This window comes from Eleutherodactylus coqui, chromosome 3 (assembly GCF_035609145.1).
Source record: "Eleutherodactylus coqui strain aEleCoq1 chromosome 3, aEleCoq1.hap1, whole genome shotgun sequence".
NCBI lineage: Eukaryota > Metazoa > Chordata > Amphibia > Anura > Eleutherodactylidae > Eleutherodactylus > Eleutherodactylus coqui.
The window spans coordinates 228283281-228296755 of record NC_089839.1 but is presented as its reverse complement, the minus strand read 5'-3'; the positions used below and the strand labels follow the sequence as shown (position 1 = coordinate 228296755).

General features: G+C 43.2%; 1 protein-coding gene across 2 annotated transcripts in view; it reads left to right on the top strand.

Annotated features, from left to right (window-relative positions):
- Window positions 1–13475, top strand: part of PLXNA1 (plexin A1) — a 330066-nt gene that overhangs the window by 251388 nt on the left and 65203 nt on the right. For both annotated transcript variants that reach the window (XM_066597033.1, XM_066597035.1), the window contains exons 11-12: window positions 10882–10978; window positions 11177–11367. In XM_066597033.1, coding sequence (XP_066453130.1) covers window positions 10882–10978; window positions 11177–11367 — 288 coding nt within the window. The remainder of the gene's footprint in view (window positions 1–10881; window positions 10979–11176; window positions 11368–13475) is intronic.

Sequence of the window (13475 nt, the reverse complement as noted above, 5' to 3'; positions counted from 1 at the left end):
CATGCCCACCCATATAACATCTTGTATCCAAGCAAGAGGCGGTACAACAGGGTACTAGAGTGTCCATGCCTCCCTCTATCACTCCTTGTACCCAAGCTAGATGCAGCCCAACAGGATACTTGAGCCTCCATGTCCGCCCGTATCACATCTTGTATCCAAACTAGAGGCGGCCCAACAGGCAACTAGAGCCTGCCATCAAGCAGGCAGTTTTCCCCAATAAATTCTCCTTTTGCTCTGGTACTGGAATCACTTACTTATATCCGTGTTACAATCACACAGAGAAAGGTTCAGTCCCTTCCACCAACTTCTAGGGGAGGAATGTTACTAATATTGTGTTTGTATGTGTAATATATATCATTTATATTTGACAATGAGCATATATAAACCCCTGACAAGGGGCAGGTGCGCCTGGTAGACTCCCCGTGAAATCATGTGACCAGAGGCACCTGGGTAACTGACAAGGCATCTCTTCAATCTTCCCAGAGCCTCTGGTCACGTAACCCCTGGTGACCCCACATCTTCCCAGACTGAGATATATTGTCTTTTCAACCACAGTTCTTTCACTATCTGGTCGGTTTCAAGGTGTTTGATTAGCAAGAACGGCTGTTAATATTTTCCACAAGTGAGCGCGCCTATACATGCGGCCGCACAGCCACTGTATAAACGTTTAAACAACCATACAAATAAATGAAACCATCCCAGACGCTGTGGAGAAGATTCCGGACACAATCTGTTCTTCGAGGAAATCTGGAATTCATTTTCTTATGGTTCCTCGTGACTTTAATTGCCTATTTCAAGGGTGATGGCGGCCGTCTTTGAATAGACTTCTATTTACTCAACTTTGAAAGTGAAATTTGCTAATGACAGCCATCTGTAGGATCAGCCGCAGGGCACGAGAGTGATGAGCTTCTTGTGATTGAGTCGAGGAGCATTTTGGTGAGTAATCTCATGGAAAAGCCGGGGTGGTTAACCTGCTGACTGCGCTGCTCACTTGGCCTGCACTGAAACATGAAGTCATCTCTTCTTGCAGAGCAGATGTGCGAGACCCCAGCTTGGGTGTGCCTTGCACTTACAGAACATGCTGAGGTGCAAGATGGGTCAAGAAGGGCGTTGGCTCTCCTTAAGGAGATGGAAAATAAGACCGTTCAAAAATCTTACATTTTTTTAGTTTTCCATTTTTGTTTCAATTTTAGAGAATTTTTACATTTCTAGCAAAAGTGATAAAGAAGAGACTGACACTGTAACTAGAGCACAAAGGAAATATAGTGTTACCAGAATTACTTCCTTGTGGTGTGAATTGTGCATCCATAGAGCAGCCTTTTACACAGGCGCTAACCACTTCCTGTCCAACCATGTACATGACATACATGTGTGTCCTGGGAGGAAATGAGTCCCTGTGAAGTACACATACAGCATGTAGATGGCGCGTGCTCAGGAGCAGAGCCTGCGCCATCTGCAAAGGGTACCTGTAACTGTCAGTGGGAGTCCTGCTGCAACAGCGAGGATTGGAGAGAACACATGCTGCAATCTGTATTGATCGTGGCATGTAAAGGGTTCACAGAGGGAGGCTGCTCCCTGTTACATCATTGGTTTTCCACCATGTAATTGTGGAGGAACAGGCAATGGCGTCCGGGTCTGCCACGGCCTGTGATTACAATTATAAGAAATAGTGCAGTGTATTATCTGGACGAGCATAGTATCGCAGGTTCAAGTCCCCTACAGGGACATATAACAAATGTAAAAAAAAATAAAAGGAAAATTAGTAAAGAAAAAAACTTTTTGGCAATCTTCTGTTTTGTTAAAAAATATATATTATCACATCTGTTAACAGAGAGGGAGCTCCCTCTATGATGTCGTCAGCCGTTCGCTGTGTAATCGCAGAGGGTCAATGGGTTGCCATTGCTTGTTATGGTAAAGAATACATATCTGATAATACACTACAGTACAGCAGTGCTGCAGTGTAATATCTGAGCAATCACAGTTTCAAGTCCTCTACAGTGACTTAAAAAAGGTAAAGTAAAAGAAATTAAAAAGAAAAAACTTTTTTTTTTGCACACTTATCTTTTTTGGTCTTAAAAAAAAAAAAAAAAAAAAAAAAATAATAATACAAACGTAAATGTTTGGTATCGCTGTATCCGTATCAACACGTCTAATAAATTGAACACCCTTTCATCCGGCAAGCAAACGCAATTTTAAAAAAAAGAATTGCAATAAAAGTGGTCAAAAAAGTCATATGTACCCGAAAACGATACCAGTAAAAACTACAGTCATTCTCACAATCTTTCACCCGCATGGCGTCCATTCACTGTCACTGTTCTTGGTAGCACAACTCTTGCTTACACATTGCAGTTTGCTGCCAAGAATGATTATTTTTTAAGCTGCGCAAAAGATGGGATCCGCTGATGAACAAACGTCTGCTTGTACAACATTTACACTGGGCAGTGATTGGGTGAATGATAAAAGGCTTGATCTGTGTAAATATCCTACATGGGTGATATCTGAAGGTGCTGATCAGTGTGATTGCCGCTCATCTGCCTGGTGTTTACGCAGGCTGATTCAGACTCTACCAATGGATGAACGATCACACAATTGTTTATCCATATAGAGTTATCATGGTTGGCAGCACATCCTCTGTTTACACGGGACGATGCGCCACTGACAATCATGATTGGTCCTGCCCTGCAAAATATGCGATCACCCTACGACCCAGTGTTTGCTCATTCGTCAGGTGATAGGTGGCATATTCAGACGGGTCGATTATTGGGCAATCAGATGTTGGTGCCCGATTTATTGGCCCACAGAAAAGGCCCTCACAAGATATGAACAACCATCTGATAGGAATACAGATGGATTCTGTTCACAGGAAATTGCTCAATTGTGAATAACTAGATAACTGGTTAAATGCAAAAAAATTTCCTGTGTTCTGTGCGTCTTGTTTTAACCACTTATTACAAGGTTAGCAAATTTAAAATTCTCTAAACTTAGAGGCCTCTTGAGGGCGCTCTGCTCCAAATGAGACAAAATTCAGCAACGTCCTTTTCAGACGACGCACTTGCTGTTTATGAAAAAAAACACTTTTTTGTAAAAAAAAGTCACCAATAGGTGGCACTGTAGCTATGCAAATGATGCTACAAATGTTCAGTAGGTCCACCTTAGTTTCCAACAATGCTCTCCATTCACAAAACCATGTTTTCCACCGCTGAACAGTCTGCTTTAATGATTTCATCATGCTGACAGATGCTGCCCTTCAGATCTGACGCTGATGCAGGTCTGGCATGGTGGACTTGGTCGGCTACAGCGCCACTTATCAGCAACTCTTTAACTAAATTATTTTATGGCAAGTGCATTGTTTGAAGTGGCCATTGTCCAAATGTCGTCTTATTTGGAGTAACAGAGCGCCCTCCAGAGGCCTCTGAGCTGAGGAAGTTTAACTTTGATAATCCTGAACTACGTCTGATTTTGAAGTTTGTGTTTTCTTTGCCGCGCTTCGACTGCCATAACTTTATTATTTCTTTCCATCAATGCGGCTGCATAAAGGCTTGTTTTTTGTAGGGCAAGTTGTGGGTTTCAGTTACACCATTTTGTATTACATATAATTTATTGAGGAGCGATTATTAATCTTTGTTTTGTGGGTGATGCAGAAATACAACAATTTAACTTTTTTTTTTGTTTTTTGTTCACTTCTTGCCTTATGGTAAAAACTATATTTCACTCTGTAGACGCTACGCATACATTCTGAAAGCCAAAATTATTTTATTTTTCCCAAAAATCAAGTTTTATGAGGCGTTTTTTTAAAGTACTATTTTGAAGTGTATTGTTTTTGTTCAATTATTTTTTTTGGGTGGAGGATGTAGAAAGACATGTTTTTCGTGCTTTTTTTCCCTCACCTACATAGTGCGGCGCTGCTAAGTAGTCCACACATTATAACATGACAACGGTGCATTGAGCGGTAGCATTCAGCGCCTACATCATGGGAACAACTGGGGAGGTGAGAATTAGACTTTACGTCCCTAGACTCATCGGGTCACCTACTGTCAGCCCATAAACTTAGCTTATAGGGCTAAAACTAGGTGACAGACTGCCTTTAAAAAGGTTTTCTGGGACATAAAGAAAAAATTCTACAGGCTTAAAATCACATGAAATGTAGTAAAAAATTGAATACGCCCCATTTCCAGCGGCTCCCTGTCCAGCACTGCAGTCCCTGTGCCTGCCGCTCTAAACCAGAAGAAGCAGTGGCGGTCATGTGCTGCTCATTGTGGACATGGCCGCTCACAGGCTCCAGGTGGAATCACTGCTGCAGTCTGAGACACAACGCACATGACTGACCGCCGTTTCTTCTGTAGGGCCCCCCTTGTGCCCCCACATAGTAATAACACCTGCAGTAATCCTCTCTTGAAAGTAATAATTCCCCCTTTGAGTGTCCCCTTTTGGAATAATAATGCTCAACCTAAGCCCCATAGTTATAATGCTCCAGTTGAGAGACCCCTTTTTGTTCCCCCTTACCCCCGGAATCTCCTATATAGGCCAGTATGATTGATAACATTGGTAGAGCAGGGAATCTGAGGCTCCGGATCTATCGCCCTCTGCGACCAGAGTCAGAAAGTGGAGGTCTATACATAAAAACCCACTATCCTCACCCAGCGACCGGTCAGCGCTGCAGCTCCCTTCCTGCACACGGCGTCAGAGTTCCTATACAGGCAGGGAGAGCAAAACATCACTACAACACACCGCCTGCGACAGAAGTGTGCGATTCCGGCCTCAGAGCATGATCCGTTATAGTGGACCCTCCCTAGAGATCTGTAGCGCTAGCGTCACCCCTGGCCCCCCTCCCTTTGGTAATATCCATAGAGGTATGTAGTTGCTGTGACCGCTTGGTTTAGGGTGATCAGAGGCTGACCTTATTGGTATCCGATCAATACCCCATGGCTAAAGCCCTTTATAGTCTCCCAAGCTTCAGGGGTGTAGCGTGCAGAGCCGCTCAGTACTCTGAACAACCAGCATAAGAGCATTATAGGGCAGTCATTCAGGGGTTAAATAGGCTTCAAAAATGAAATTGATTTTAAAAAATCCAAAAATGGAAAAAAAGAGCCTCCTAAACCTGAGTGTTTTTTCCATATATTGCCATGCATGCAAGTGTCGGCCCTCTGGTATAAGACTTGTGCAGCTTCTGCGGACTGCAGTTGGCTCTGCTTGCAGCACGCTCATTCCAGTCAGCTCACGCGTTTGAGATGTTCTGCAAACCGGTCTCGTTTTTGTGTTAATCCGCCTGCGTTAATGTGTCAGGCAGGGCAATCCCTGGGTTCTTGTTGGGAGGGAATGTAATCTCATTTGCTGCCACAGCCGATGCAGCGGGAAGCCACAGCGTCAGGATTCGTTTTGACCTCCTGGCCCGCTCGATCTCTCTGTAAGTAATTCACGGCATCATTATCTCAGAATTACGGCTTGTCACTTTGTAATATGACGGAAGGCGAGAGTCTCAGGCATTGTAAAATGATATTGACAGCTTGGCAATCAACAAGTTAAATGGCCGAGTCAAGAACTAGGAGCCGACTTCAGACGGAAGGGAAATACTAAATGGGGAAGAGCCAGGCGAGGAGAATGACCTGGCGCATATTAAAGACGTAGTATCTATCGCTGCGTCCTTTGTCTCCCTCGCCCTCAGGCTAGATTCACACCATATCCCAGTCTCAAACCTGCAATTTCTCAGTGACTACAGCACAGGTTTTTGTTTTTTCTTAGAAAATGTCACTAATTTAGACAAACGCTCGTTTCCACATTGGAATTCTGCACACGGGTTTTGCCCATTGACAAAAACCGTGACAGAAAGACGCAGCTTTTAGAGGTAGAATTCACTGTGGAATTCTGTGAACATGCCCATAGGGGGCAGTCACATCGGCAGGTGCGGTAACGGTAACGGCCCCAGAAATGCACACTTGCAAACCTGCGACTTTTCCTACAAGTGTGAAGCATTTTGCGAGAAAAATGCATTGCATCTTCAAAATGCCATTTTCAGGACCGTGGGATAAGCGCATCTTCAAAACCCGCAACCTCGCCGTTGACATACCACTTCGGCTATCTCTCCCCATAGAGAGAAGAGAGGCCGCTGCGGGAACGAGGCAAGAGTTGACATGCCGCGGCTTTAAATTTCACGCTGCATGTCAGTTTTCGTGTGGCTTGGCTGCAACGCGTGGACGAGATTTTTGCAATTCTCGTCCACTTTGCTGGCTTATCCCGGGTTAGGCTGCCTGTCCACAGGTGTTGCGATATTGCCGCCCGGGAGCAGCAGCCGGCAGGTGGATTTCCGCTGTCAGCCTATCTGACAGGCTGACCGCGGAGAATTGCGTTAAATTTGCAGCATGCTGCTAATTGCCGCCTGCGAGCGGTGAATTGCAATAATTTTCCGCTCGTGGACACTGGGGGGAAGCTCTCTCCGTAGCAACGCTATGGAGAGCTTTTACTGGGTTCCCCGTGGCCAGATTGTCGCCGCGGGGAACGCAATGAAAACCCGCCCGTGGACAGGCAGCCTTAAAAAGCCGCGTGCAGAAAGTCCGCACAGAAATTCAGCAGCAATTCCGCCCCCTGTGAACTCAGCCTCAATGCGTTCTTTTCACGCAAGATATCTGACCATATCGCAATCGGTCAGATATCACATGTGAATATCGCCTGTGTGAATTCGCAACGACAAGAAAATTGCATGAGTTGTGTGTGTTTGCAGAACGCACTGAACCCGTGTGATGTGTGAATCAATTGTTTCCAATGGGTTTATTTACACGGGCGTATTTCCTCTAGCAGTCTTTCTGTGAGACGGAAAAACTGCAACATGTTCCATTTTTGGGCGACATTGCTAAAAACGCACCGCTGTTTGCTACGGGTCAGTTAAAAATCGCATAAAACTCGCATGTATAAGTGCGATGTGATTTTCACTTTTTTCCTATTGAAAAGTGATTTTCATGTGTGTGACATTTGCATGTACCGCGATGCAATGCGACTTCTTACAAAACCGCATCCCACTTGCATTGAAATCACAGATTTCAGAGCGCGATATTGGTCTGAGTTTCTCGGATGAATGTCGCACACATCCATGTAAATACCGCCTAATAAGCAGAAAGAAGGTTGACGTCACGTGCAAAATATCTGTACGAAGGGAAATTTATAAACGTTTTGCTTTCTACCAACAGTCTTCGCCAAGCAATGAAGTGTAAAGACACCCTATTTCTGAACATCACCCCTACATCTTAAATCTATACATAATATCAAGTAACCATCATGTAATCACTCACTGATCTTAGCTTCACCTTATTGATGGCACCCTCTTGTCATCACTCCCTGGCTCTTTGCTCCGCCCCTTATTACATGATGATGACCTTATCACAGATCCTAAAGCAGCAGAGGCAGATTGCAAATGTATGTAGCAGAGCTGGGTGTGAGACGCACATGTAGCAGAGCTGGGTGTGGTGTGTTTATCTCGCGCATGTAGCAGAGCTGTGTGTGTCTGTGACATGCGCATGAAGCAGAGCTATGTGTGGTGTGCATAACACGCATAAAACAGAGCTGTGTGGGGTCTTGTGTGTCACACGTAAATGTAGCAGATCTCTGTGTGTAACGCACACGTAGCTGTGAGGTGTGTGACGCACTTATAGCAGAGCTGTGTGTGGTGTGTGACGCACGTGTAGCAGAGCTGTGTGTGTGTGACTCACATGTAGCACAGCTCTGTGTGGTGTGTGTGTGTGTGACGCACATGTAGCACAGCTCTGTGTGGTGTGTGTGACGCACATGTAGCACAGCTCTGTGTGGTGTGTGACGCACATGTAGCACAGCTCTGTGTGGTGTGTGTGACGCACATGTAGCACAGCTCTGTGTGGTGTGTGTGGCGCACATGTAGCACAGCTCTGTGTGGTGTGTGACGCACATGTAGCAGAGCTCTGTGTGGTAAGTGGCGCATTGTGCCACCAGAAACATTGCTACTATAACTTCCTAATAATTACTAGTACTGACCCTATACTCCTGCCACATCCAAAGCTGTGGTCGGAAATCTGTTGGTTTCCTGTTAGCTTAGTCAGATATCACTGCTCCCTGCACGTCATTCCCCTTCTCCAATCACATCCAAAGCTGTATGTCGCATTCCCCACCACCCAGTGGACTCTGACTCCTGTATGGTGCCTTAAAGGGGTTTTCTCACCTTAGAAAATTTGGCATAGAAAATAAGTTGACCATTTCTCACACTTTTCACTGTGCCTCCGGTCTAGTGCTGCCAAGCCGGTCACCGCTGAAACGGGAAGTAATGGTGTTATGTTCATCGTTCACATGACCACTGCTGCCAATTGCTGGCCTCAGTAGGCGTGTGCATGAATTATACATGACCATTAAGGTCTGTGGTTGTGTGAATGAAGAAAGTGACGTCTTTGCTTCCTGTTTCAGCAGGGGGTGATTGGCAGCGCTGGACTGGAGGCAGCATGGAAGGCTGAATAATGCCTATTTATGTTTTATGCCATTCCTTATGCCCGGGCAAGGTTTTTTAATTTTTTTTTTAAGGTCCGAAAACCCCTTTAATCCTCCACCATGTACCACACCATGTAATACATGGTCTGTGCAGACACTGAAAAATCAGGAGGTGTACATCCTAAGCTGAAATATGATGTTCATGCCATAAAATAACTACTTTGATGTGTTGCCTCCACTTTACCTATTCTTCACCTTGCTGCACCTTCATCCATCCCATTAGTGCAAGGCAGTAATGTAAGGAAGGATCGAACCTCAAGTGAGAGAAGTTATCTGCCTCCATCAGGTGCTCTTGGGTATGACTTACCATATGGCCACTCAGCTGATGTTGAATCCTGATTGGCAGATCTACCTAGTTATACTAGCATAAGAATTGCCATTTAAGACTGTAGTAAAGGTGAGTATGATGGCCTCCATATTGGCTGTCACTTTGTCGCTTTTCCGGAAGCATGTAAAATAACAGAATAGAAGAGGACGATTCAGGAACTGATATTTACTGGGGATTAAAGAAACCTCGGGGAAACGCTCTTCAGCTCGCAGCACTGACCCATCTCTTCGTCCAGCCCTTGGATTTTTTTTCTCCTTCGCAACGGTTTCTGCAAGGTGCAGAAATTACCACTAAGTAGTCGGACAGCTGTAGGCTTATATGCATTCGGAAAATCCCAGGGTCCCAAATGAGACATGTCAGAGTACAAATCGAAAATGTCAATTTCACTTAGAATGGTGCTACGCGTTTCACAGCTAAATCCCACTCCCCCAGCTTTAGCTTGCAAATGGCTTTGTGTGTTTTTGTATACAATCGGAAGCCACAGAGGCTGCAATTATGGCCGCCTGACTGTGAGTCTGTAATGGAGATCTGTGATACAAATGGAGATCTGTGATACAGCGTGAAACGCGTGGTCTGACGGCCATTACTTTCCCCTCCGTCTTTTATTTTCCGGATGCTTAATTGTAATTTCTGGCTGTCAGTCTCCATCCCTGTGCTGTAAATGAAGTGTGCCATTAATCTTACAGCCCTGGCACTTCACTTAATGGAAGGTGGGGAGGGGTCGAGGTTCAATTGTTATATGGGGTGGGGGGTTGCAATGCTCAACCCCATAGTCTGACACCTCTGCCATCATGTCTATTACAATCTCCTTCCATTCCTGGAGATGTAGCGTGCATCACCAGCTAAAGGTGAAAGGTGATAAGTGACTTGTTGCCTGTGAAGTGATGTCATCCTGTGAGGTCATCGTGAAATATTTCTTCTTCTAGTGAATTGTGCCTCCTTGTATTCTCCTGTGTAATATATTTAGAAGGGGTCATGCCTGGAGTGTTCCCTTAAGGGTATGTTCACACTGCGTAATTAAAGCGCCGGAAAACAAACACGTCAAAATACTCTCTGCCAAATACGCTTCCAAACCTGGCGACGTGTATTTTGAAGTCCCTTATCATTGCAAAGCCAAAATCCGATGCGGAAACTGAAAAAGTGACGTGGGAAAAAACACATCATCAAGATGTAGAAACTGTTGACCATTAGAAATCATGGGGACGTGTATCATAAGCGTATTGTGGTGTAGTACACTCCATGTGAGCGTACCTTAAGGGCTCGTGCGCAATGGTGTATTCAGATTTCCGTGTGTGAATGCGCAGCTAATTCATGGACTGAAACTGCGTTTTCCACTTGTTCGCAAAAAACCCCCCACAATAGATCCCCTTGATATCCAGCGTAAATACCCAGTGAATACATATGTATCATGCGTATTTACGCTGGCCAACTGATTTTAATGCCCTATTTTGTTCTGTAATACAGGCCAAAGTAGAGCATGCTACGTTTGTAAATACATGAGTGAAAAACGCAGGTCTGTCTGCCTTAATGCAAATCAATGGGGATTCAGTGATCTGTAACATGCATCTAAAAACTGTCCGTAATACACAATATATTTACTCCAATGTGAATGAGACCTGTTGATTCGTACATAGAGACATGGTGCTCTTTTTCTCATTCTACTCTCTTTATGCAAGTATCAGTCTTCACTGTAATTCTGGCATTCTATTCATGAGCCAGGAGGGACAAGATGAGCAGCAATTACCAGATAGACTTGTCCTTGAGGTCTTCTTTAGTAGTTCCACTGGACATCTTTCTGGCTTCAGCAGACGGCAGTTTGTTAGTATATGCCATTGGGGATTTGTGGACTCCCATTGGCCATTTATGAGAGGCGAGTGCATCCAATGGTTTGGAATTTCTGACACCAAAATCCTTTGCGGTTCTGAGAATTATCAAGATTTTACTGCGCTAATTTATGTAGCTCTCACGTATTCCTGTTCCTCATTCATTACAACACAGATAAGTGATGCGTTGCCAGTGATTGCTCATGTCATGTCGCTGCTTTTGTCTTACAGTACAGCTACGAGGGGAATGACATCAGCGATCTGCCCGTGAATCTCTCCGTCGTCTGGAATGGAAATTTCGTCATTGATAACCCACAGAACATACAAGGTTAGGGCATTTGTTGTCAGTGCCGCCCATCTGTTCTCCTGTACTTGCTCCGAGCTTTGCAAACGGGTTATTTGATTTTGTCTGACATGTTCAGCGAAGGCCTTGAGTTGTATTACATCGCTAATTAGTAAGGCCATGTCATTAATTCATTAATGAGCGCAGCGTGTGAAAATACTGACTGTCTGATTTGTTCTGCAGCCCACCTTTACAAGTGTTCAGCCCTGCGGGAGAGTTGTGGACTCTGTTTGAAATCCGATCCCCGTTTTGAGTGCGGTTGGTGCGTCACCGAAAAGAAATGCACCTTACGCCAGAACTGTCCAGTGTATGAAAGCCCATGGATGCATGTCAGCACCCCTCAGAGCCGTTGCACCGACCCCAAAATTATCAAGGTAAGCAGCAGTCAGTCAATAATGACCTCAAAAGTCCCAAGATGTTGTAAAAATCGTATTATCCCATTTATGTGCTAAATAGGTTGAATATATATTACTTAAATCAGCCATCATTATTGTAATCTTGCCTGCGTGTAAAAGAATATACGTACAATGTTACTGCCCCCTATTCACAAGAATATAACTACTATAATACTGCCCCCTATTCACAAGAATATAACTACTATAATACTGTCGCATATGTGCAATAATATACTAACCATAATAATGCCCCTATGTACAGGAATATAGGTACTATAATACTGCCCCCTATGTACAAGAATATAACTACTATAATACTGCCCCCTATGTACAAGAATATAACTACTATAATACTGCCCCCTTTGTACAAAAATATAACTACTATTATACTGCCCCCTATGTACAGAAATATAACTACTATAATACTGCCCCCTATGTACAAGAATATAACTACTGTAATACTGCCCCTTATGTACAAGAATATAACTACTATAATACTGCCCCCCATGTACAAGAATATAACTACTATAATACTGCCTCCAATGTACAAGAATATAACTACTATAACAGTGCCCTCTATGTACAAGAATATAACTACTATAACACAGACCCCTATGTGCAAGAATATAACTACTATAATACTGCCCCCTATGTACAAGAATATAACTACTATAATACTGCCCCCTATGTACAAGAATATAACTACTATAATACTGCCCCCTATGTACAAGAATATAACTACTATAATACTGGCCCTATGTACAAGAATATAACTACTATAATACTGCCCTCTGTGTACAAGAATATAACTACTATAATACTGCCCTCTGTGTACAAGAATATAACTACTATAACACTGCCCCCTGTGTACAAGAATATAACTACTATAACACTGCCCCCTATGTGCAAGAATATAACTACTATAATACTGCCCCCTATGTACAAGAATATAACTACTATAATACTGCCCCCTATGTACAAGAATATAACTACTATAATACTGCCCCCTATGTACAAGAATATAACTACTATAATACTGCCCCTATGTACAAGAATATAACTACTATAATACTGCCCTCTGTGTACAAGAATATAACTACTATAATACTGCCTCCTGTGTACAAGAATATAACTACTATAATACTGCCCCCTGTGTACAAGAATATAACTACTATAAATAGTAGTTATATTCTTGTACACAGGGGGCAGTATTATAGTAGTTATATTCTTGTACACAGGAGGCAGTATTATAGTAATACTGCCCCCTGTGTACAAGAATATAACTACTATAATACTGCCCCCTATGTACAAGAATATAACTACTATAATACTGCCCCCTATGTACAAGAATATAACTACTATAATACTGCCCCTATGTACAAGAATATAACTACTATAATACTGCCCTCTGTGTACAAGAATATAACTACTATAATACTGCCTCCTATGTACAAGAATATAACTACTATAATACTGCCCCCTATGTACAAGAATATAACTACTATAATACTGCCCCCTGTGTACAAGAATATAACTACTATAATACTGCTCCCTATGTACAAGAATATAACTACTATAATACTGCTCCCTATGTACAAGAATATAACTACTATAATACTGTCCCCTATGCACAAGAATATAACTACTATAATACTGCTCCCTATGTACAAGAATATAACTACTATAATACTGCTCCCTATGTACAAGAATATAACTACTATAATACTGTCCCCTATGCACAAGAATATAACTACTATAATACTGCCCCCTATGTACAAGAATATAACTACTATAATACTGCCCCCTATGCACAAGAATATAACTACTATAATACTGCCCCACCTGCCCCGTGTATAAGAATATACTATAATACTGCAGTAGTGCTATGTAGATCTGTACAGTAACATAGTAACATAGTATGTAAGGCTGAATGAAGACAATGTCCATCTAGTCCAGCCTTTCTATCCTACTGTGTTGATCCAGAGGAAGGCGAAAAACCCCAAGGCCAGAAGTCAATTAGCCCTTTTGGGGGAAAAATTCCTTCCCAACTCCCTAATGGCAATCAGACTGTTCCCTGGATCAACCCC